The sequence below is a fragment of the Chiloscyllium plagiosum genome, chromosome 34, assembly GCF_004010195.1.
Source record: "Chiloscyllium plagiosum isolate BGI_BamShark_2017 chromosome 34, ASM401019v2, whole genome shotgun sequence".
Taxonomy (NCBI): domain Eukaryota; kingdom Metazoa; phylum Chordata; class Chondrichthyes; order Orectolobiformes; family Hemiscylliidae; genus Chiloscyllium; species Chiloscyllium plagiosum.
The window spans coordinates 18,212,449-18,237,883 of NC_057743.1; the positions used below are offsets into that span (position 1 = coordinate 18,212,449).

Sequence of the window (25,435 nt, forward strand, 5' to 3'; positions counted from 1 at the left end):
GCCCGAAACGTCGATTCTCCTGTTCCCTGGATGCTGCCTGACCTGCTGCGCTTTTCCAGCAACACATTTTCAGCTCTAAGTTTATCTTTTTCTCTACCAGTATAACAATACTGTGGCTTTATGTATTTTGTCTTGGTTTTGTTTTTGAAGAGAGATTTTAAGGCAGAGGCGACGAGCTGTCTATTGAAAACTTGTCAGATAAATAGATTGTGAGACCTTGGTTTTTTTTAAAATGTTGGAATAATAGAAGCAACCTGAATGGGTGTGGTCAACTCCAACAGAACCAGGATTTTTAGTATTAGTTTTCAGTAGAAGCTACTGGGGTCTTGAAGGTCCGTAAGCTGTTTCTTCCCTCTCTTGGTTTATAGCTAAGAACTGGGGGTTCTCTTCCTGCTGCTGGAGTTGTATGTGAGACAATCTATTTTTCTGAATTTGCCTTTGTGAAGGGTATGCTTATGGGATGTTATTATATAGGAACAGTTGACAATTCAGTAGCTAACAAATATTATTTTATTCAGTTTTCTAATAGAATTAATTATTCCCATTTCTGCTTCCTTCTGTCTGAGTTTTAATTTAGTGTGTGAATAAAGTGTGTTTTGCTTCAAGCCTTGTAGTTTGACCAATCGAATTGTATCCGGAACACAACATCTGGCACTTATCTTTGAAAATAAGAAAAGTTAAGGTCTAGGCTGTATTCCAAATGTGTTGAGGGGGTCTGGTCTGGTTCATAACACCCAGGCTAGGGATATTTTCCTAACTGGCCTGTTCAGATGTAGGTGGGACTTGAATGTGAGCCTCTTGGCTCAGAGGTAGGGGCACTACCAACCACCACAAGAGGACTCATTGGTTACCTGTTAAAACATTTAATTTCCTTGCTCAAGTTGTTGGTTAGGCCACTTTTGGAATATTGCGTGCAATTCTGGTCTCCTTCCTATCAGAAGGATGTTGTGAAACTTGAAAAGGTTCAGAAAAAATTTACAAGGTTGTTGCCAAGGTTGGAAGGTTTGAGTTGTAGGGAGAGGCTGAACAGGCTGGGGCTGTTTTCCCTGGAGTGTCGGAGGCTGAGGGGTGACCTTATAGAAGTCTATAAAATTATGAGGGACATGGATAGGATAAAGAGACAAAGTCTTCTCTCTGGGGTGGGGGAGCCCAGAAATAGAGGGCATAGGTTTAGGGTGAGAGGGGAAAGTTATAAAAGAGACCTAAGAGGCAACTTTTTCACATATGTATGAAATGAGCTGCCAGAGGAAGTGGTTGGGGCTGGTATAATTACAGCAATTAAAAAGGACCTAGATGAGTATGTGAATAGGAAGGGTTTAGAGGAATGTGGGTCAAGATTAGTGTGGTGCTGGAAAAGCACTGCAGTTCAGGCAGCATCTGAGGAGCAGGACAAATCGATGTTTTGAGCAAAAGCCCTTCCTCACTCCTGATGTAGGGCATTTGCCCGAAACATCGATTTTCCTGCTCCTCGGATGCTGCCTGACCTGCTGTGCTTTTCCAGCACCAGTCTAATCTTGAATGTAATCTCCAGCATCTGCAGTACCCACTGCTGCCTTCGAGGGATATGGGCCAAGTGCTGGCAAATGGGACTAGATTAGGTTAAGATGTCTGGTCGTCATGGGCGCGTTGGGCCGAAGGGTCTGTTTCCGTGCAGTACATCTCTATGACTCTAATTGGTTGTTTGGACTTCAAATTACAGGAGCATAAGATCCTCCGACTGGGAGATGAAATAATCCGTCTAAGTGTTTTCGAAAGTGAGTCCAAGCGTAAAGACACCGTCATTGCCAGCTTGCGAGATGAGGTTTCGGCCTTGAAGCTGCAGATATCCCAGGTGACTCCCAGCCAGAGCGACTTGGAAATCACGCAGCAGTTACTGACACTCGGCTGTGACATTGAAGCTAAACAGGAGCAAATTGAAACACTGAAAGATGAGGTACGATGTTTGCTGCTTTGTTCACTGTGTACTTGACTCTTGTTTAGTGCATTCAGAATAAAATGAGTTGAGATAAAACCTGTGCTCAGAGGATTCCCATCGGTGATGATTGTGTACAGCGGTGCCCAGAGTTATCCAGCGGCTTATTTTGACACGTTTTTAACTTGTTTCATTGCAACTTTTACATTCCTGCAGTGGCCGCGGTTGGCTTGCTGGGGTTTGGTCACAGCACCCAGACACAAATTAAAGAGAAGGTATTAAAATAAAATTCGCCTGTTCAGGTTGACAAAATCTTGTCACGGTTTGCATCCTTGTTCGCACAGTGTAGAATGTTAGTAATTCACATCGCAGCCTCCAAAGCAGTCTGACGCAAGCTTCTCAAACCAGAAGAATGGCAGAAAATAAGAAATAGGAGCGGGAATAGGCCATTTGGCCCATCGAATCTTTCGCCATTCTGTCAGATCGTGGCTGATCTGATTGTGGACTGAAGTCCACTTTCTGCTTTCCTCAATACCCAGTGATTGCTTTGTCACTCAGTAATCTAGCTTAACTTGCTGTGAGTCTGTTTAATGAGGCAGACAGGGAAGAGAATTCCAAAGACTAACAGCCCTCAGAGAAGGAATTCTCCCCCATTTCCATCTGAAATGTATGACCCATCTCCCCTTCTTTTTATTCTGTTTTCCCATGCTTTTACATTCCCCCACAGGGGGACACATCCTCTCAGGGCCTTACATGTTTCAAGAAGATCACCTCTTGTTCTTGACTCCAACCTGCTCAACCTTTTCCTCATAAGCCAACCTGAGAGTCCCAGGGATCAGCTGAGTGAACCTTCTTTAACCTGTTTCTAATATAAATGTAGGGCGACCAAAGCCTGTACACAACCGTACATAAGTGCTGTCTCACCATTGCCATGTACAGCTATTGCAGGACTTTCCCACTTTAGGGTGGTCAGTTAGCTCAGTTGGCTGGAGGGTTGTTTTCCGATGCATCGTGGTGCCAATGGCGCTGGTTCAATTTCTGTGCCAGTTGAGATCACCATGAAGGACCTGCCTTCTCAACCTTGTTCCTTGCCTGAGGTGTGGTGACCCTCCGATTAAACTGACCCCGAGTTACCTCTCCCTGAGGAGAGAGCAGCCCTCTGGGTCCTTACCTTATCCTGAATCTACATTCTACCCCACGCAATAAAGCGCAACATCCCACCTGCCTTCCCAATGACTTGCTGATTCATGATTCGGAGATGCCGGTGTGGGACTGGGGTGCACAAAGTTAAAAATCACACAACACCAGGTTATAGTCCAACAGGTTTATTTGGAAGCACTAGCTTTCAGAGCGCTGCTCCTCCATCAGGTTGTGGAGTATAAGATTATGAGACACAGAATTTATAGCAGAAGTTTACAGTGTGATGTAACTGAAATTATATATTGAAAAAGGCCTGGATTGTTGCTGATTCATGCACAAGGACACCCAGATCCCTCTGTAGTTTTTTGTGGTTTCTCTCCATTTCAATCATATTCTGCTTCTCTATTCTTCCTGCTAATGTGAAAACCTCACACTTTCCCACATTGCACTCCATCTGTCAATTTATTGCCCATTTGCTGAACCTATCTATGTTCACTTGTGGACTTGTAGTGCAGGTACACATGTGAAGAATGCAGTCTGACTGTGATCATTGGATGAAATCAGATTAAGCTACCCCGGTCATAGAGTCATTGAGGTCTCCAGCATGAAAACAGGCCAACTTGCCCATGCCACCCAGTTTACACAGTTTAAGCGAGTCTCATTAGCCTGTGCTTGGCCCATATCCCTCCATGAACCTGTCTAAACCTTTCTTAAATGATGAAATTGTACTCACTTCCATCACCACCTCTATCGGCACATTCCAGACACTCACCAGCCTCTGTGTGAAAACATTGCCCCTCTGGACTCTTTAGTATCTCTCCCCTCTCACCTTAAACGATGCTCTCTAGTTTTAGACTCCCCTGCCTGCTAGCTACCTTTTTATTCCTCTCATGATGTTATATACCTGTATAAGGTCATCCCCTTAGTCTCCTATGCCTATTGAACCTCTCCTTATAACTCGATTTCCAGCCCAGGTAACACCTCAGTGAATCTTTTCTACACTCTTTCAAGTTTAATAATATCCTTTCAGTAGCAGAGCGACCAGAACGTCACGCTGTACTCCAAATGTGACCTCACCAACGTCTTGTCCAGCTGCACTAAGACATCCCATCTCCTATACTCAATACTCTGACCAACAAAAGCTAGCATGCTGAAAGCCTTCTTCACCTCCCTGACTACCTGTAACTCTGTTTTTCAAGGAGCTATAAAACTGTACCCCTAGATCTCTTTGTTCTATAACACGCCCCAGGGCCCTGCCAAGGTGTAAATCCTACCTTGGTTTGCTTTACTAAAATGCAACACCTTGCATTTATCTAAGTTAAACTCCATCTGTCTTTACTCAGCCCACTCACCCAGTTAATCAAGATCTCGCTGAATTCCCAAGTAACCTTCTTCACTGTCCATTATACCACCAATCTTGGTGTTATCTGCAAACGTACTAACCATACCTCCTAAATTCTCATCTAAATCATTTATATAAATGATGAGTAACAGTGGATCTAGCACCGAACTTTGTGGCACACCACTGGTCACAGGTCTCCAGTCTGAAAAACAACCCTCTACCACCACCCTCTGTCCTCTACTGTCAAGCTAATTTTGTATCCAGTTGGCTAGCTGTCCCTGGATCCTGTGAGATTTAACCTTACTCAACAACCTATTATGTGGTATCTTGTCAAAGGCCTTGCTAAAGTCCATGTAGACAACATCTACCAGACTGCCCTTATCTATTTCTTAGTCACCCCTTCACAAAACTCAATCAAATTCATGAGACATGATTTCCCACGCACAAGCCATGCTGTCTGTCCCAAATGAGTCCTTGCCTCTCCAAATATCTGTAGATCTTGTCTCTCAGAATACCCTCTCTCAACTTACCCACCACAGACATAAGGCTCACTGGTCTGTAATTCCCAGGCATTTCCTAGCAGCCTTTCTTAAATAATGGCACATTAACCACCTTCTGATCTTCGGGCACTTCGCCTGTGGCTGCTAATAATACCAATTATCTCCGCTAGGGGCCCTGCAATTTCCTCTCTTTGTCCCACAAACTCCTGGGATACACATTATCAGGTCCGGGGGATTTATCTCTACCTTAATGCAGTTTAGGACTTCCGAGCACCACCACCTCTTTCGATTTCCCTCTCCCCGGTCTGGGAATGGTTAGGCCAATTGTATGAGTGACGCATACAGACTGCATCTCGCAGCCACCTCGCCTCTACCACATCGTCAGGTACTACACTCCAGTTGTGTAGAGAATGGGTGCTGGTAGAGGGTGATCAGTTATCTCATTCACTCTTTGCTTCAAGATAACCAAACTTCAGAAGGGCCCCAGTGAGGTGATGCGGCATTCTCTGACTGAAAAAGACCTGGAGATCACAAAACTGAAGAATGAAACTGAAGACCTGAAGAAAGACAATAATATTCTCTCAGGTAGGACACTGAGATTGTGGGCAATTTCCTGACTGCATGGGCAACTGAGTGACAGAAGGTTAATTGCCGAGGGAGTGGGTAGAGGGGCATTAATGAAGGGGGTCAGGGCAAGGGTGTTAATGGATAGGGTCAGTGCAGGGGAAGGACTAATGGATGGGGTCAGGATAGAGGAGGGGGTTAATGGATGAGGTCAGAGTCAGTTTTCTGCCACCAAACTATTCTTGGCTCATTGGAGAAGTGAACTGAGCAGGAACTATGGCAATCCACTGCCTGGAGCCCATCCATTAACACACAATGTCTGAATGGGCGAGGGATTACATTCTCCTCATGGGCCCCATTCCAGTTCCTTGCTGCGTTACACACGTCTGCTCGCCCCGCCTTCTCCCTGTAACCCTTGATCCCTTACTAATTAAGAACCTATCACCATCTTAAATACACTCAAAGACTTGGCCTCCACAGATACACCACCCTTTGGCTGGAGAAACTCCTCCTCACTGCAGTTCGACAGGTTTGTTCTTTTACTCTCGGCTGTGCCCTCAGGCCCTAGTCTCCCCCACTAATGGAAACATCATCTGCTCATCCACTCTGTCCAAGTCACTCACTCTTCTGTGTGTTTCAGTAAGGTCAGGCCTACCCCCTCGGCAATCTTTCTACCATTGAGTACCGACCCAGAATCCTTGACCGCTCCTCAAATGACATGCTATATGACAAGTTAAAATGGTGGCTTGGTAAAGGAGCCCTTGCCAGTTACTGAGGAAGAGAGATGGAAGTTCGAATCTTGCCCGAGGCTGGTGGGTGAATCACCTGGGTGACAGTGGCCCACCTCCATAGTTTCCATGACACCAATGTCTGATCAGCATTAGACTGGGTCAGCGAGGCAGACGGATTTAGGTGGGTCAATACCATCAGGCCTGGGACAGATCAGAGTTAACCACGGGCGCAGTAGGAAGGTTAAATCATTGTCCCATCCCACTTGATAATTTTCTGCTCCCCCTTGGACAGGGCTGGTGACCAGCTTGCAGCGTGACATCACAGCCAAAGACCAGCAACTGCTTCAGCTCCAAGCAGAGGGAGAGAAACTGAGGGCAGAGATCCGAGACAAAGAGGGACAGCTAGCGGCCATGTCAGCCAAGGTAGGCACTGGGGCAGGAAGGAAAGGGCATGATTTAAATGGATAAAAATCCACTGAGGTAGAAGCTTTAATCTTAGGGAAGGCGATGGCTCAATGATGTTGTTGTCACTAGGCTAGTAATCCACAGACTCAGGTAATGTTCTGGCAACTTGGATTTAAATCTGGCCTTGGCAGATGGTGGAATTTCAATCCCATAAAAATCTGGAATTAAGCTTCTGATGATGATCTGGAATTAAGCTTCTGAATCCAACTGTCAGGAAAAATCCATCTGGTTCACTAATGTCCTTCAGGGAAGTGTGAGGACGAAATTTGGGTATGACATGAGCTAACCTGTAAATCCACGGGAAATCCCAGCTAGGATTAGCATGAGGTAGAAATTTCAGAGGCAATAATCAGATGAATCATTTAAGATCCCTTTTCATTTACTTGATTCAAGAAAGTGGTCAGGTTAAAAGAAAAGTTAATGAAACACAAATTCTGATGCAGCAAACAGAGTTTCTGTGAAAATGCAACATAGTTGATTCAGCATTAATCCTGAGGCCTAATTTGATTGTGAGGGTGACCCTGTACCATACTGAGAAGGACAAAGCAATGGGGTTTAGAGTTGGATGGGAACACAGCACAGGCTTCAGAGAGAAGACAGAATGACATCTGGGGAGACAGGGAGTGTGGTTACCACTACTGCCTCATAGCGCCAGGGACCCAGGTTCAATTCCCACCTCGAGCAACTCCCAGTGTCTGCGTGAGTTTCCTCCGGGTGCTCCGGTTTCCTCCTACAGCCCAAAGATGTGCAGGTCAGGTGAATTGGCCATGCTAAATTACCCGTAGTGTTAGGTGCATTCGTCAGGGGTGAATGTAGGGGAATGGGTCTGCATGGGTTGCTCTTGGGAGGGTCAGTGTGGACTTGTTGGGATGAAGGGCCTGTTTCCACACTGTAGGGAATCTAATCTAAAACAAAACAAGTGCCTTGCCGCTTTTTGGAATGTGTGAAAAACACACAATTGGAATTTAAGTGAAGATACCACCTATGTAATTTGCAACGTATTAATATCTGATGGGTTGCTCTTCGGAGGGTCAGTGTGGACTTGTTGGGATGAAGGGCCTGTTTCCACACTGTAGGGAATCTAATCTAAAATGAAACAAGTGCCTTGCCGCTTTTTGGAATGTGTGAAAAACACACAATTGAAATTTAAGTGAAGATACCACCTATGTAATTTGCAACGTATTAATATCTGATGAACCCTTGTGGAGTTAGAGTGCTAGCTCGGAATCTTTTCTGGGATGGACTCAACAACATTGGTTCAATAAACAATCACTGACTTGTACCTCGAGGCTCCTGAGATTAGTTTGCAAATAATTTACTACGACATCCTTACCCAGTCAGGCCTACATGTGACTCCAGACCCACGGCAATTTTGTTCGGGTCTTCACTGCCCTCCGGCCGATTAGGGATGGGGAATAACTGCTGGCCTCGTCAACGATACCACTTTCACACAAACAAGGAAAAATAAGCTGGAGCTGGCCGAGTGGCCTACTCCTTATAAGTTTTTGTAAAACAGAGGAGGGGAACTGTGGCCTACTCTCATGTCTTGATTGCTATTCTGCCCCCACTACTGTGTTCAGCTTATTCAACATAACCCTGAGATTAGCTGTGATCCATTTTGACCTGGACTGAGTGGGCAGGCAGCCTCTGTGGAGAGAGAGAGAGAGAGAGATAAACTGTATTAATGTTTCACATCAGTGCCCTTTGCTGACTAAAATCCGTCAACCTGAAACATTGTCGCTGGATTAAAAAGGGTTTTTACCTTCTGGGGAGGGTTAACATTTTCAGAATACATTTCAATATTTTAAAGCTGTTGTTTTCAGAGGATCTTGGACTTATTTTGAGTGAGTCTCTCTCAGACCTCTTTGCGTTAAGTTTCTAATTTTAAAATCCTTGCTGCTTCAGTTTTCCAGATTGCGAGAATCAAGAGGCCACCAGGAGGAGCTCGTGAGCAAAGAAAAGGAGCTGGTGACCCACAGGCATGTGAGTGGAAATAGTAATGTGCAACTCCATCGTAGAGTCACAGAGATGTACAGCATTGAAACAGACCCTTCGGTCCAACCCGTCCATGCTGACCAGATATCCCAACCCAATCTAGTCCCACCTGCCAGCACCCAGCCCATATCCCTTCTGGAAACATTTAATCTCCTCTGATTTTCAGCCCTCTTTTTTGATTAGATTAAATTCCCTACAGTGTGAAAACAGGCCCTTCGGCCCAACAAGTCCACACCGACCTTCCGAAGAGTAACCGACCCAGACCCATTTCCCTTTGACTAATGCATATAATACAATGGGCAATTTAGCGTGGCCAATTCACCTGACCCGCGCATCTTTGGACTGTGGGAGTAAACTGGAGCAAACCCACGCAGACACGGGGAGAATGCGCAAACTCCACACAGACAGTTGCCTGAGGTTGTGTTTAAACCGGAGTCCCTGGCGCAGTGAGACAGCAGTGCTAACCATTGAGCCACCGAGCTGCCCCCTTTAGTCTTGAAGGTCCAGCTTCTGGTTTGCAAATTGTGAGTGGGGGTTTCAGTTGATAGCCCTCTTGCCTCTGCTGATAGGCCATTGCAGTTCTGAGGGAGCGCTGCACTGTTAGAGGTGACATCTTTTATATGAGACTTCACACTGGTCTCCTCGCTCAGGTTAAAAAACCCTTTGGCACTGTTTTCACAAAGAGCTGGAGAGTTCTTCTCAATGTCCTGACCAATTTTTATCCTCAATCAACATGGAAAGGAAAACAGATTATCTAGTCATTATTGTACTGCTGTTTGCCTGAGCTGGCTGTGTGCAGACTGACTGCAGTGCAATGTTTCCCACATTACAGCAGCATCTACATTGTAGATCTACATTCCCTTCATTAGCTCTGCAGTACATTGGAATGTCCAATGGTTGTGAGGAGTGCTGCTATATAAATGCAAGTCTGTCTTTTCTTCAACACTTTATAACCAATTTGCCACAGCTATTGTAACATGGTCCTTAACTTTCAGTGATCGAATTAATTCAAACAAAAATACTGTATGTGGGATTCAGGGTAGTGTACCGGCATTGGTTGAAGATTGGTTAGTTGAAAGTAAACACGCAGAAATATATGGGTCACTGTCACGTTGGCTGATAGACGGACTGTAGTGGTGTGTTGAAAATGTGTTGCTGGAAAAGCGCAGCAGGTCAGGCAGCATCCAAGGAACAGGAGAATCGACGTTTCGGGCATAAGCCCTTCTTCAGGAATCAGGAATAGTGGAGTGTTGCAAAGATCGGTGCTTGGCCTCCAACTGTTCACAAGCTACGTCAATGATCCAGAGGTGGAGACAAAACGTAAAATTTCCAAATCTGCAGAAATCATGAAAGTAGTGGGAGCGTGTGTGTTGTGAGGATGACGCACCTGGATGTGGACAGGCTGAGTATGTGATGTAGATAAGTGTGAGGTTATCCACTTTTGTAGGAGGACTGGAGATACTGAGTATTTCTTAAATGCTCCTGTTCCTTGGATGCTGCCTGACCTGCTGCGCTTTTCCAGCAACACATTTTCAACACTCCACTACAGTCCGTCTACCTGCCAACGTGACAGTGACCCATATATTTCTGCGTGTTTACTTTCAACTAACCAATCTTCAACCAATGCCGGTACACTACCCTGAATCCCACATACAGCATTTTTGTTTGTAGGAAGTATCAATGTGCAGAGGAGCTGGGTATCCATGGTCACTAATACGGAGTGACCGCCATATCCGTGGAATCGTTGTCCGCAGTTTCAGTTACCAGTAGTTTATCACGGCTCAAACATATTATGTGGAATGTTCCAGAACCAGGAGCAAGGGGCTGCTGGGAAGCTAAATTTCCCATTTCAATGAATGGGTTTGTTCCTATCCGTGGTTTTGGGCATGGTAAGATGATGTTGAGATAGATGATCAACCATGATTTTAGAATGGATGAACAGGTTCAAGGGGCTGAATGGCCTGCTTTGGTGTCCTACAGAGCTTCGAATGGATCCAACCTCTGTGGTCATGCTGTTTTGAGGTACATGGAAAGGAGGAACACCAGGGAAAAGGAAGGTGAAGGAGTTGGTTGGGTTGTAGTGCTCCTAATGGCCTGTGGGGGTTGGGGGCAGTGGAAGTCAGATTAGACTAGCAGTCTACATAATGGACCAGGCAAAAGCTGCGTGTACAAATCAGACAATGGGGTGAAGAGAAACTGTTTCCTTTCTCCAGGATGGCCCAGATTCCTACCAGTCGTCTCATGGTATTTAGGCAATAAAAAGAACCAAATACATCACTAGTTGGGATTGGGTTGGTCGGTTGCAGATTGGCTAAAATACCTGATTGGCTAAAATAAATTAGGAGGAGAAAGTGAGGTCTGCAGATGCTGGAGATCAGAGCTGAAAATGTGTTGCTGGAACAGAGCAGCAGGTCAGGCAGCATCCAGGGAACCTGAAGAAGGGCTTATGCCCAAAATGTCGATTCTCCTGTTCCCTGGAAGCTGCCTGACCTGCTGCGCTATTCCAGCAACACATTTTCAGCTAAAATAAATTGGGGTTGATGGTGGAGAAAATGTTGCTTGTAAATGAGGAAATAGCAGCTGAATCTCAGCTGTGAGTGAGGAGATACTGGTTGAAACTTTTAATTGTGGAGATATGAAAATGGATGAATATTCTGGAGTGTTTCCACTAACCGTTCCCTGCCAACGCACAGACTGCACGTAATGTACAGGAAGAGAGGGTTCAAGGAGCTGAACGGTCTTTTCTCAGCCTCTCTGGAATTTAAATAAGATGAAAGGAAATAAATGGAAAACTAATGCCCCTTCTGTGTTTGTGCCAGAATGCGAATCAGCTGGAGAGGCGGATGAAGGAGTTGGAGTCAGAGGTCAAGCAGCTCCGTAGTCAACAGGATGACATGAAGACCAGTGCATCTGAGGAGAAGCAGGTAAGCACCAGGAACTCCGATGATTAATCCCATAGCTTCCCCAAAGACGTTCCCTCATGCTGAGGTACCTTTCCATAGTTGACCTTGAGTGACATCTACCCAAATCTCATGCTCGAAGTGTGAGGCAGAGCAGTCCGCACCCATCCTGACTTTACCTTCGCCTCCAAAATCCATACTTCCACCCACATCTCTACTTCCCAGTGGGAAGTAGTAATCTAGTGCAGGTGTCCTGGACAATTTTCTCGTATCCTGTTCATCCCAGGTTCACTGAAGCAGCTTGTAGATGCTGGTTTGGCTAAAAGTCAATCCCATTGGTCAAAGCTGAGACATTCCTGAACTGAGAGCTTCCTGCTCAAAGCTGAGACTTTCCTGGGCAATTTACTCTCTTTATGAAGTGATTGTAGAAACCTGAAGGTCTGAACTTTAATAAAATGCATGGAGATGGTACAATGAAACTTATATGCAAGATGGTTAATAGTAAGGAGAGGCTGGACAGGCTGGGACATTTCCACTGGAAGGTAGGAGGTTGACGGGTGACTTGATATAGGTTTATAAAATCATAAGAGGTTGGGGGATTTCAAGTCTGGGGGGATATATTTTAAGGTGGGAGGAGAAAGATTTAAAAAGACAATTTTTTTTACTCAAAGACTGGTTCGTGTGTGGAATGAATTTCCAGAGGAAGTGGTGGATGTGGATGTAGTTACAATGTTTAAAAGACATCTGGAGGCACATGCATAAGAAATGTTTGGTGGGATATGGGCCAAGCGCAGGGAGGTGGCACTAGTTCAGTTTGGGATGATAGTTGGCATGGACTGGTTGGACCTAAGGGTCTGTTTCTGTGCAGTCCGACTCTATGTCTCTATAAGTGGTTGGTAAAATATACCATGTTTATGCACCTGCAAATCAGGAGCTACAGTAGCCCATTCAGCCCCTCAAGCCTACTAGTCATGGCTAACCTGGTTACGGAGAGGGAGCTTAACCTTTGGTTTTCCAATGGGAATGAACCGATTAAACACCAAGTTGCAATTGGATCCAGTGGGGGCTCAGCTGGAATGATTACTCAGTGTAGTATTTGTATCAATAATCTCAGCCTAATATTATTGATTCCTGACTAAATTATCAATAAAACACAATTTTAAAAAAAATATTATGGACTCTGAAAACTTACTTGAAGCTATTCACAAAATGAAAGCCAAGAATTGACCTGTTGTATATTTTATGTTTTGGAACAGTGCACAGAAGACTCTCGTGTCTATGTGTGTATGATTTCATGACCAATGGTTTAAAATATGTGTTCCATACCTCGCTGGTGTTCACAGCGCTGTCTGCACTTTGTTTCCTTTTAGCCAGTCCACATCCAAGCTTAACCAGTCAAACACAGTGAGCATCAATAGTAAACAGACTCAGCTAATCAAGGACAGAACAATTGAACATTGTATGACCTATGGCTCAGTACATCATAAGTATGTAAGAAAGGTAAAGATGACTGAAAAGCCATTCAGCCCAACAAACCTTAACCCTCCGATAGCCCCAATTTCCTGTTAGAAATGTGAACTGTAGGCAACTGTGCTCAGCTTGGTTCAAAAGAAGGGTCACTGGACCCAAAACTCTGCTTTCTCTCATGGATGCTGCCAGACCTGCTGGGTTTCTCCAACAATGTCTGTTCTTGTTGTTGTTGTTGTTGTTGTTCGTGTATGGAGGAACTTCCTGAGGAAGTGGTGAACGCGGGTACTATTACGATGTTTAAAATTCATGTGGATAAGTACATGAAAAGCAACATACATGAAAGAGCAGCACAGTGGTTAGCACTGCTGCCTTGCAGCACCAGGGACCCGGATTCGATTCCATCCTTGGGTGACTGTCTGTGTGGAGTTTGCACATTCTCCCCGTGTCTGCGTGGGTTTCCTCCGGGTGCTCCGGTTTCCTCCCACAGTCCAAAGATGTGCGGGTCAGGTGAATTGGCCACGCTAAATTGCCCATAATGATAGGTGCGTTGGTAGGAAATGAGTCTGGATGGGTTACTCTTTGGAGGATTGGTGTGGACTTGTTGGGCCAAAGCGCCTGTTTCCGCACTGTAGGGAATCTAATCAGGAAAGGTTTGAAGGGATATGGGCCAGGAGCAGGCAGGTAGACTAGTTTGGGATTGTGTGCCAAATGGACTGGTTGGATTGAAGGCTATTTCTGTGCTCTATGACTGATTACATTCCAAAATAGTTTATTTTATGCAGTTTTTCTGAGACGCATCTAATGAGGCCTGTGTTCCTGGCTCCATTCTCCTGCTTGTTCTTGAACCAACTTACTGCAATGCTTCTCTTTTGTTTCAGGCCCGAGAGCAGCTTCAAGATGAGTTGGAGAGGACCAGGCTACTGCTTCAGGAGATGGGTCGAAGGGAGAGACTGGTGAGGGTCGACCTGGAGCAGGCCCAAGCCAAGGTTAGAGAGAAAGCTGCCGTGTTTGCCCAGAGACTTGCAAGCTCAGATCACGGCTAAAACACGTGGAACTGGACCAACATCTGGGGGAAGGCCGGGGAGGGAATGGCTTCAAGAGCCACGCTGTAGAATTGGCCAAAGGCTGCCAAGAGTTGAGTGCAGCCAATGTGCTCAACGTGTCTCAGTTGGTGGTTCTGACTCAGAAGAAAGTGTGTGTGTCCCAAAGATGTTGAAGCCTGCTTCACATATCACTGTCATTCGATACTCTATGGCCAACCTGCCACATCTGAGCTCATCCTAAAATACCGCTGTATACTTCCTGACTCACCACAGGCCTGTTCACCTATTGGCCCGGATCTCACTTTGACCGCCAGCCCAGCAACACAACTATTTTTAAGAATCCTCATCCTTATGTTCAGATCCCTCCATGGCCTCATGCCTCTCTTTTTCTGTTACATCCTCCAAATCTGTCATCAGTAATAACTTGCATTTATAAAGTGCCTTTAACATAAGAACCATCCCAACGGTCCTCCAAGAAAACTGACTCATTGAGCATCCCTGATGTTTAGCACTCCACCATTGGTGGTCATGCTTTCAGCTGCTGAGCTCAAACTCTGCAATTCCCTCACTATTTCTCTATTCCCTTGTAAGATGTACCTTACCACGTCTTCCCTCGAGTAAGCATTTATTCAAAGTTTTTGCTATGTGGCTTAATATCAAATTTTGTTTGATAACGCAATGCAAAGCACTTAGGGTGCTTTTACCAAGGAGCTACATAAATACAAGTTGTGGCTGTCACTTTTATACACATCATGACATGAATATAGAACAAAAGCTGTATTGTAGGAATGAAATATTGTTGCATTGTGGACGGTACCATCTTCAAATAAGATGTCAGCTAAGGCATCTGGTCCCCTTGGACTCCATGTCAATGTCATCCTGGTAGCAAGGCCAACTCATTCCTCAACAGCAGATCTGTGTCTAAACATAGCAAGATTCTGAGGTAGGACTTGGTTTCTGGGACAAAATAATTGCCTTCGGTCAGGTTCTGTTGAGTTGTCTGTCAAACTATTGGATAAAGTTGGGTGTCACTGATCAGGATAGTTAAACCAAGGCTAATATCTCCATCACTCATTTCATTGGGAGAGAAAGATTGCCTTTCGATAACGCATGTCTCTCAGGATGTACCAAAGTAGTGAATTATTTTTCCATCTTGTGGGAAGAGCATAACTAGAGACCATCAATATAAGATAGTGTTATAGACCAGGCCAGATCCCCTCCATACATTTCAAGAAAGTAGCCCAGCCCCTAATTTTTCTGTTTTGAGCAGCTGTAAGGTGAATATTCCAGGAGGGATGCAGCTAGTCAAAACCCCTTGGATTTAAACAAAACAGCATTTATTTACAGAGTACCAAATGAAGCACAAACAAAACAGAACTGAATACAGAATAACTTAATCTTTTTCGAAAACCCAACAGACTATCCCAACTTAGTGATGCTGTTCCAAATTCCTGCAACAATCCCCATAAACACCCCTTGGCAAAAAAGGTAAAGTCAAGCACAGGGTCTGACAGGAGAGAGAGAGACTCGGTGTGGAACACCTTCTTCCATGTCGCTGTTTCTTTTGGATTCCCAGCTAATAACTGACCAGCAGCTCTGAGCAGCCAGACTGCTCAAACCCAACCAAACCGGTGAAAAGCTGAGCTGGGAGAAACAACCATTCCCCTTTCATTGCACAAGTGTTTGTTTAAAACCTTAAAAGCTTCTTCAGGTAGATAAACCCAGACATTTCGGAATCTATATATTTATAACACCTCTGAAAAAATACCCTAGGTCAACCTAACCTTGTTAAAGGAGCATCATCATCACAATAGTCACCTGTAAATCCAACAGAGAATTCAGGATAAACTGCTTTACCTAACGAATGGGTCAAAATGTCATGTGGGTAGTCATAGTGGACAGTACTGATGTATTTAGAAAGCAGCTGGACAAGAGGATGAGCACAGGTAGAGCACAGACTCCAGCATGGACTGGTTGGGCTGAAGGTCCTGTCTCTGTGTCATATATCCTACCTAACTCAATGTAATGTGCAATCCCATTTGTTAAGTTCGACTATATAAATACCAGTTTGAGCTCAACAATAGCCCACAGGGTGCCCAGTTCTGGGAATATTGTTGTGATGATGGTTAGAGACAGAATATTGGTCAGGATAACTCGCTGCTCCTCTACACATATTATGCCGTCTTAATGTCAGCACAAATCACCTTTATACAGGAGACTGGGCCTCAGTTTGAATCTTTGTAGAATGACAGCTCCCCATCCTTAACAATGCAGCATATACTTAATATCGAATTAATACCGAGTAAAGGCCCGAAACTTGGAATGGAACTCTACAATCTTCTGACTCAAGGCCACTTTGTGACCAGCTGAACCAAGGTGTCACTTAAAGGAGGGCTTTCAGGGGTTTTTTTTGTTAAATTGAACCCGCTGAGGGATATGTTTGTATTGGAGTGACAGCTGCTTGGCAATTCAGCTGTAATATTGCGCTTGAGTGTGTGTCCCGATATCAACCTAAAATATCCTATTGTACTTATGCAGCTGGAGCGATTCCGAAGCCGTATCATGCAGACCACGTACTCTGCTCCAGGAGTTCAATCTCCTACGGAGGCTCTTTCAGATGAGCAGGTGGGTTCCTGTTATTGTAGCAATGGGTCCAGCTCTTTATTGCTGTACAGGGGCCAAGGAAAAGATCAGACTCAAAGAGCATGAGGACCCTGGTCCTGAGATACACTCAGAGAAACTGCTTCCACTCTCTCTGGTTTGGGTTGTGCTGACTGTCCCTGGTTTATACTTTCCTGGCAGATTTAGACAATAATGCGTCAGAATATTTTACGTTCACATGAGCCAAACTGGGATTCAGTTTAATATCTGATTTCAGAGATGACATCTTCAAAGCTGCAGCACTCTGTCAGTACCACACTGAGCATGTCGCCTCACTGGAGTGAACAAGGAGGAAGTGAGGACTGCAGATGCTGGAGATCAGTGAAGAGTATGGTGCTGGATGGCCCTTCCTGATGAAGGGCCTCCGCCCAAAATGTCGATTCTCCTGCTCCTCGGATGCTGCCTGATCTGATGTGCTTTTCCAGCACCATACTTTCAACTCTGATCTCCAGCATCTGCAGTCCTCACTTTCTCCTGGAAAAACGCAGCAGTTCAGGCAACATCCGAGGAGCAGGAGAATCGATGTTTCGGGCAGAAGCCCTTCATCAGCAATGAGCCCATTCCTGATGAAGGGCTTATGCTTGAAACATCGACTCTCCTGCTCTGCGGACGCTGCCTGACCGGCTGTGCTTTTCCAGCGCCACACATTTTGACTTCTGGCTCAGAGGCAACAGGTCCACAAACTGAATTGGAAAAGTCTCCATTTCTAATATCGATCGAATACAGCACAGTTACCTGCACCCTAACACAGAGCAGGAGTTGATGCTGGAACCTTCAAGTCTTTACTGTGAAGACACTGAGTCCCTTAACCAGCCTGAACTCTTGGGGCAGCAGCTCAGGTGAAGTGACATTCAACACGAAGTGAGCAGCTTTTGGTCTCCTTATCTGAGGAAGACTGTTTTGGCGATGGAGGGAGGGCAACAAATGTTTACCAGGCTGATTCCTGAGGTGGCAGGACTGACATATGAGGAGGAACTGGATTAGTTAGGACTTGGGTTTCGAATAAGGAGGGGGCAATCTCAAATAAAGCTGTACGATTGTAACAAGACCAGACAGGAGAAATGCAGGAAGGATATTCCTGCTGATCAGGGAGTCCCAAACCAGGGGTTCACATTCTAAGGATATGGGATAGACCATTTAGTACAGAGATGAGGAGAAATGTCTTCACCCAAAGAGTGGGGAGTAGGTGATGTTCTCTGGCACAGAAAGTAGCTGAGGTCAAAACATGGGAATGTTTTCAAGCAAGAATTAGATATAATTCTCAGAGCTAAAGGGATCAATGGGTGTGGGGAATAAACGGAGCAGGGTACGGAGTTGAATGATCAGCCATGACTGAATGGCAGAGAAGGTTCAAAGGGCTGAATGCCTTATTCTGGTGCTATTTTTCATTGTTGCTGTACCACCTCAACAAAAGGGTGGGAGTCTTGGAATGTGCTAGCAGGGGCACCATTTCAGCCTGGCTTTGGGCAGCCCAGTACAGTAGCAAGATTTGGTTACATTGTTATGTTCTGGGTTTTATAACTTCATTCACTGCCCACGTGTATCTGGCTCTATACCGCTGAATCCAAGGAGGCACTGCTGAGGGAGTGCTGCATTTTCAGATGTACCAACTTGGAAATGAGACATTAAAGTGAGATTCTCACGTGGATATAAAACTTTTGGGTGGCGTTATTGGAAGAAGTGAAGGACATTTTTCCAAGATGGCGTGGAGAATATTTATCCATGAGTCAATACCCCTATAAAAAACTTGCCAGAGATCGATATTTGAGATTGCCCCCTCCTTATTCGAAACCCAAGTCCATTGTTCCTTTTGGGGAGTGGATGTTTCTAAAATGGCTTCCTGCATTACCAGAATGTCATTGAAAAGTATTTCATTGTCTGTAAATTGGCTTTGGGGGTGCTGGAGGTCAGGAGAGGCGCTACATGAATGAAAGTCTTCCTGTCTGATTGTTGCCCATGAACCTATTCTGGAAATTCTGGGTGTTATCAGGTTTTGCTGTGATGCTGCATAATTCAGACAGAACCAACACTGACTGTCTAGGCTTGTACCGGATGATTGGCCATTTGGGTCAGGAGTTTTCCCTTGAAAAATCAACATCTTAATGCTTAATGAAATTGCAGTTAAAATGCATTCTGGAGTAGTAAGTTTCTCACAAATGGAGTAACTCCCAGAGGCTGCTTTATGAGTCGGTTTAAAGAATGTGAGGCAGCCTTGTTCATTTACTTTGCTGACTTGCTGATGCATGTTGCTAGTGTTCACGTTTAAGCCTTGTTTTCTTCCAGTAGTTATCTGATTAATGAGTAAATTGTATTTTTGCATTATAAAGATCCTATATTCTGGGAACGTACTGGAGTCGAAACAGTATCATGGAAACTTGATATTGCAATGAGACTATATAATAAAAGTCACTGCACTTAAAAGTAACTCATTGTATGTGAAGTGTTTTTGAGAGATGATAAGTTTGTACACCCACTCTTGCTGTCAGTACAGAGACTGTAGACAGGCAGGGGGCTGGAAGAACACAGCAAGCCAGGCAGCATCAGGACTGTGCCAGCTATATCCAGTTATAGAATCTTGGAAGGGTTACTGCCCAGAAGGAGGCCATTTGGCCCATTATATCTGTGCTGCTTCTCTGCAAGAGCAACTCACCTCGTGTCACTTCCCTGCCTTTACCCCATAGCCCTGCAAACTTTCCTCTTTCACATAACGATTCTTTTGAATGCCATACTTGAATCTAACCCCAGCATATTCTCAGGCACCACATTCTAGATTTTAACCAATTGATACATAAAAAAAATAATGTCTTCAGGTTGCCATTACTTTTTTTGCCGATTTTACTTTAAACCTGTGTCCTTTCGATCCTCCTGACAACATGGGCAGCACGGTGGCTCAGTGGTTAGCACTGCTGCCTCACAGCGCCAGGGACCCAGGTTCAATTTCCAACCTCGGGCGACTGTCTGTGTGGGTTTCCTCTGGGTGCTCTGGTTTCCTCTCACATTCCAAGATGTGCAGGTCAGGTGAATTAGCCATGCTAAATTGCCCATAGTGTTAGGTGCAGTAGTCAGGGGTAAATGTAGGAGAATGGGTCTGGGTGGGTTCTCTTCGGAAGGTTGATGTGGACTTGTTGGGCTGAAGGACCTGTTTCCATACTGTAGGGAATCTAATCTAACAGGGACAGCTTCTCCCTGTCAATCCTAGAACAGAGCACTCATGATTTTGAATCCTTTTATGAAATCTCCTCTCACCCTTCTTTCCTCCACTGTCTCTGAGCTGCCTGCCTATCTGAAGTTCCTTACCCATTCTTGGAAATCTTCTCTGAACCATCTCCATTGCATTCAGATCCTTCCAAATGTGTGGCTTTTGGAATTGTGCATAATTCCGAAATTGTGCAATACCTTCCACAGGTTTACCATAACTACCTTGCTTTTTTTCTCTACACCTCTGTTTATAAAATACAGATTCTGGTATGTGTTATTAAACATCCTGTTCACCCTGCCGTGCTACTTTCTGTGTACGCATACTTCAAATTTATCAATGCTCCGTTTCCAGTTGCTAGATGTGTTGGGTATGTTCACTTTGCTGATTTTGATCCCATCTCCTCTCTTTAATTATGTGTGTGAGGTTCTAACTAACCTTGATCTCCCAAGTACTGCTTTATGAATCCAAGGTGTTCTCCTTAAAACATCTTTGTACTTGCACACAATCTCCGAGACTCTGGTCAAAACATTTGCTTCATTCTAGATTTCTCTGTGTCATATAACACTCACCTCATAATTCCGCAGTTAGGCATCATCAGCATCTGTGCTTTCTACTGTTACCTCATTCCTCCACCTCTCTCTCCAAGTCTCTACCCACTCCACCTTCCTGATGAACACCGTCCTTTCAAACTCTCAGACTATGCAGAGTTTGTGATCTTGGTGCTTTAATCGATCTCTCTGATCTAACTCTGAACTCATTTTGAGGTGTTTGGTGTTGTCTACTCTTCCTTTCTTCAGTGTGAGTGTTCCCTCCCCTGGGGAAGGGTCCTGTTGTAACGCTTCTTCTGAGAAATACTTCCACATTCCTATTGGTTCATGTTCAATTAAATGACTGTGTAATAAGTACTTCTGACAATCTCTTGATCTGTAAAAATCCTATGTGATCTCAGTTGCTATGGCTACTCTAATCATTCTTTCCTTTTGTTGATCTCTTATCTTTCTGAACTGTATCTCTGGTAACTCTTGTGTTCTTTTATTAACATTTCTGTCCTGGATGTTTCTTTGCTCTTAATTCACACATTTTCACACGGTTACAGACTGAAATAACTCCACGGAGATGGGTATCCTGTCACTCTTTATTTCCTGTCACTGAATTTGGCCTGAAGCTATGGGTGGCACTGCCTTCTCCTCAAGTAGACCTAGCAGGGGTTTGTGGTCCGTTTTTATCGGAAACATACATCCATAAAGGTATTGGTGGAACTTTCTGACTCCAAACATGACCACCAAATCTTCCTTCTCTATGTGGGTGTATTTACACTCTGCATTCGCCGAAGTACTGGATGCATATGCTATTGGAGGTTGCTCTCCATTGGGCCACTTATAAGCTAATACTGCCCGATACGATACAGCAAGGCATCACATGTCAATACCAGATCTTATTTGGGATCGTAGTGTGCCAACACCTTAGAGGATGTTCCTTCACTTTCCCTGAAAGCTGTGGCTTGTCTATATGACCCAAGGCTGATCCCTTTTTAAAGAGTTGATGAAAAGGAGTCAGGCTGTGTATGAACTTTCCTTAATAATTTAGCAGGGAGGACCTGGACTCTGGTACGGATGTGGGAACCAGTGCACCTATGATTGCCCTCACTTTATCTTCCAACAGGTACAACCCAGTCTCATCAATTCTGTAGCCTAAGCAGGTCACTTGAGGCGACTGGAACACATATTTCCTTTCTACGGCATATGTCCGCTTTGGAGAGATGTCTAAGGACAATATCCAAGTTCTCTAAGTGCTCCATATTGGTCTTTCCTATTCTTAGCACATCATCTAGATAAATGGTGATCTGCAGGAGACCTTGTAAAATGTTCTCCATCAGCAACTGAAAAAAATTACACAGGCTGACCAACTCTTCTGGGTATTAATTGTATCATACTTCTGGGAACGCGAATCTAACTGCAGTTGCACGTACACATGACTCCTGCCCAGCTTCGTGAAGGATTGGGTATTTATACAGCTGTGAAAAACGGTTTAGCGTTTGTTTAAAACCCCCCACAAAGATGAACTGACCCATTGGGCTTCATCATTAGTATGACTGGTGCTGCCCATTCCACAAACTGGACTGGTTTGGAGATTTCTTCGCTTTCCAGCCTTCTAATTTCTCCCTCTACTTTTGCCCATAAGGCAAATGGCATTGGGTGGGATTTGCAAAATTGTGGAATTGCCTCCTGGTCAACATGCGAGGTGGCCTTCACTCCTTTGATAGTCGCTAGACATCGAAAAATATCCATAGTGTTAAGTGGATTAGTCAGGGGTAAATATAGGACGGGGGGGGTTGTCTTCGGAGGGTCAGTGTGGACTTGTTGGGCTGAATGGCCTGTTTCCACACTTGTAATCTAAACTAATTCCCCTGGTTCTCAAATTGCCAAGTAAACCAATAACGTCTCAGAATTAAAGGACGCTTGGGCTCGTAATATTCCTTAACTAAATCCATCAACTCTTGTAAGATTTTAGTATCTGATGCCTCAAGGAAAGTTAGGCTCCCAATAACTGAAAAAGCTGTAGGACCACAAGCAGTCAGGAGAATTCCGTGTTGCTTTTCATCTGCCCCAGTGTCATTTGCCTGGACAAAATAACACATTCTTTCCACGTACTGGGTCCAGTCTTCAATGGTAGTATCGAATGAGTCAAGCTTCCCAAATAACAGCATGATGCCAGAAATGCTTACCTCAACTCAAAGATGATTGTTGTAAGTGAATTTCTTCAGAAGCATGCTTTTCTCTCGTCGCCACTGAGGTAACACCACAGAGGCCGGTATCCCATCACCGAATTACCCTTTATTTACACATGCAAAGCCCGTGACAGTGATCCAGCTCTCAGAGTGAAGAGGACGTGTGACACTCCTGTTTATATCTGTCAGCCAGGGCTCCCTGATTAGACCAGATTAACAGCCCTAATCAGGGAACTCATATTCTATGAGGTCCACCTGGCTGACTTTGTTACAATCACTACATGGACATTTGGTGGTGTTTGATCATCACTTTTGAGACAGAGATAGAGGCTGTGTTCTCAATCTCCTGCCCGTCAATACTTCCGATGACTAATTTTCATCCTGTACTGATGATAATCTGGAGCTCATTGATGCACTTTTTAATTTTTTTCTCAATAATGTCTTGATTGTACAAACTCCTTGTCAGCTTCTCCATTTGATCGAGGATAGTGAGATGAACATGTGTAATGGATAAATCGGATTCATGTGCAAATCTCTTGAACTGCTCATTTGCAGTATATTGCACACAAGGGAACTGCTCCTAAGTTACAGCGAGTCAGGGTAATCAGCCTCAGGGGTTTGCTGAGGCACCAGGGAGGAACTGGAAGCCAAGGTGGGGGGGCGCTTTTGAATGAGAATGGTATTGTGTGACCATTTTGGTTTGTTCCCTGTTTAGTTTGAAGCCAACGAAGCATCATTCATGCAAAGGAACGTCATGACATTGTAACCTATATAACACACTGATTGTGGCTATGGAAATACTGAGCAATAGGGGGCACCTCTTGAGGTAAACACCACCTTGGCACAATGTAGGACCCAGCAGCAATAGACTGTTGCAAATCTCATGAACTTGCGCTCTGTCCAGTGGAAGTGGGTAACCAGAGGAAGGAGAGACCGGAGAGCCACGGTGAGAGTCAGGGGCCAGACAGTGTGATTTATCCCAGCCCTGCACTCACTAGGAATGGCTCCACTCTGAGAGTACAATGTCCAGAAGGGTGTGTATTAAGAATATTTTCATGAGTGATTCTGTCATAGTTACTGCTGTAATTCAGTGTCAATACTGTGTATGTAATGTTGATATTTTAACTTATTTCTTTATTTTTTGACTCTTTACCTAGATTCCTTGTACCTAAGATGCTGCCATGAATGGCAACATTGTCGACTTTACACTGTACTTCTGTACACGAGAACATATAACAATAAAACCTAATTCTAATTCAATCCGTTCTCCAATAAAAATCTATGATAATGATGATGACCTTACCCATGAACTCAAATCAATCCATTTCTTACTGCTTGCATTGCCTGATGGGAAAGGATTCTAACTTGGCCTTTCACTGCAGGAAACAGTGAAATGGCTGATTATTTCTTGTGTAAGATTTAAAAACCTTGGGCACTGCATCGACTGTTGCATCTTCATGTATCCCTTTGTAATGCCCAAATAACCTTGATGAAGTCTCTGAAGATTTTCATGTCTCTCTATCTCTCTCTTAGACAGGCTTTGGGATCAAGGATAACTTTCTTCCACTCCCCTTGTGAGTCCTGAGGTGACTTAATAGTCTGAGTGCTCTTGGAATCACTAAACTCTCATTTCAAACTAGCAAGTCGTCAATAACAGTCAGAAATCTACAATGTCCTGACAGAGTTTGGCATTATTCTATCTGTAGGCTGGCCAGTATTCCAAACGGTCCTGCCTTACCTGAATACATTCTTCATCATGTATTTGGACTTCCCTGATTTCTTATAGTTTTCTCTCTGTTGTTGTAAATGTTTTGTGATTTTTACCATTTGCCAACATTAGTGCTGGTGTAGGTCACCTGTTGTTTGGTGGTTCCCCTGCACATTGTCTCATTGGATCAAAATCCCAGAATTCCCTATCTCCCTCACAGCATTGTGGGTCTCCGTACGCCAGATGCGCTGCAGAGGTTCAAGAAGGCAATTTCTTCACTTGAGCAGCTAGGCACAGGCGATGAATGCTTGCCCAGCCAGCAATGCCCATGTCGCACAAGTGAATAAAACAAATCCTTACCAGCGTCAGTTTGAACTGTTGAATCCTGACTCTTCCATTTGTATTCAACAGCTTGTGGTTTGTTTATATTTTCTGAAAAAATGTTAGTGTGTCTACATAACTGTCAAAGCCTCCTTTTCAGTCACTGTATGTTGCTGTTCCACTTTCCATCTTTCTGCCCTGTAGGATTACTGCCCCCAATCCTGTTGTAGATACATCGACCTCTGTGACAGTCAGCAGGTGTGGATCATGATGTGCTAAGATTAGATTACTTACAGTGTGGAAACAGGCCTTTTGGCCCAACAAGTCCACACCGACCCACAACACTACGGGCGATTTAGCATGGCCAATTCACCTAACCTGCACACTTTTTGGACTGTGGGAGGAAACCCCACAGACACAGGGAGAATAGGCAACACAAACAGTTGCTTGAGGCGGGAATTGAACCTGAGTCTCTGGTGCTGTGAGGCAACAGTGCTAACCACTGTGCCACCAAGCCGGCCACACTGTCTGCCCAAAGATGTCTGATGCAATTAGGAATTGTTTGTCAGACTCTTTAACTGGTCAACATTTCAACAGTATGGTTGACCCTGATGCAATAGTTTTGTTAATGGTTCACTTTACTATGAGCTCTCAAGGCACCAGTCGTACTAGTCTTGTGATTTTACTGAAAGATGACAACTCCCTCTCAGTGTTTCATGGCAGAGGTTGCATGACTGCAGCCTGGCAGGAAGCACA

At 44.5% G+C, this 25,435-nt stretch overlaps 1 protein-coding gene across 1 annotated transcript in view; it reads left to right on the plus strand.

Moving 5' to 3' along the window:
* LOC122540097 (forkhead-associated domain-containing protein 1-like) overlaps positions 1-25,435 on the plus strand; it is a 140,028-nt gene that overhangs the window by 4,782 nt on the left and 109,811 nt on the right. The window contains exons 3-9 of the mRNA XM_043675407.1: positions 1,700-1,933; positions 5,356-5,479; positions 6,482-6,612; positions 8,560-8,637; positions 11,469-11,573; positions 13,898-14,005; positions 16,601-16,687. Coding sequence (XP_043531342.1) covers positions 1,700-1,933; positions 5,356-5,479; positions 6,482-6,612; positions 8,560-8,637; positions 11,469-11,573; positions 13,898-14,005; positions 16,601-16,687 — 867 coding nt within the window. The remainder of the gene's footprint in view (positions 1-1,699; positions 1,934-5,355; positions 5,480-6,481; positions 6,613-8,559; positions 8,638-11,468; positions 11,574-13,897; positions 14,006-16,600; positions 16,688-25,435) is intronic.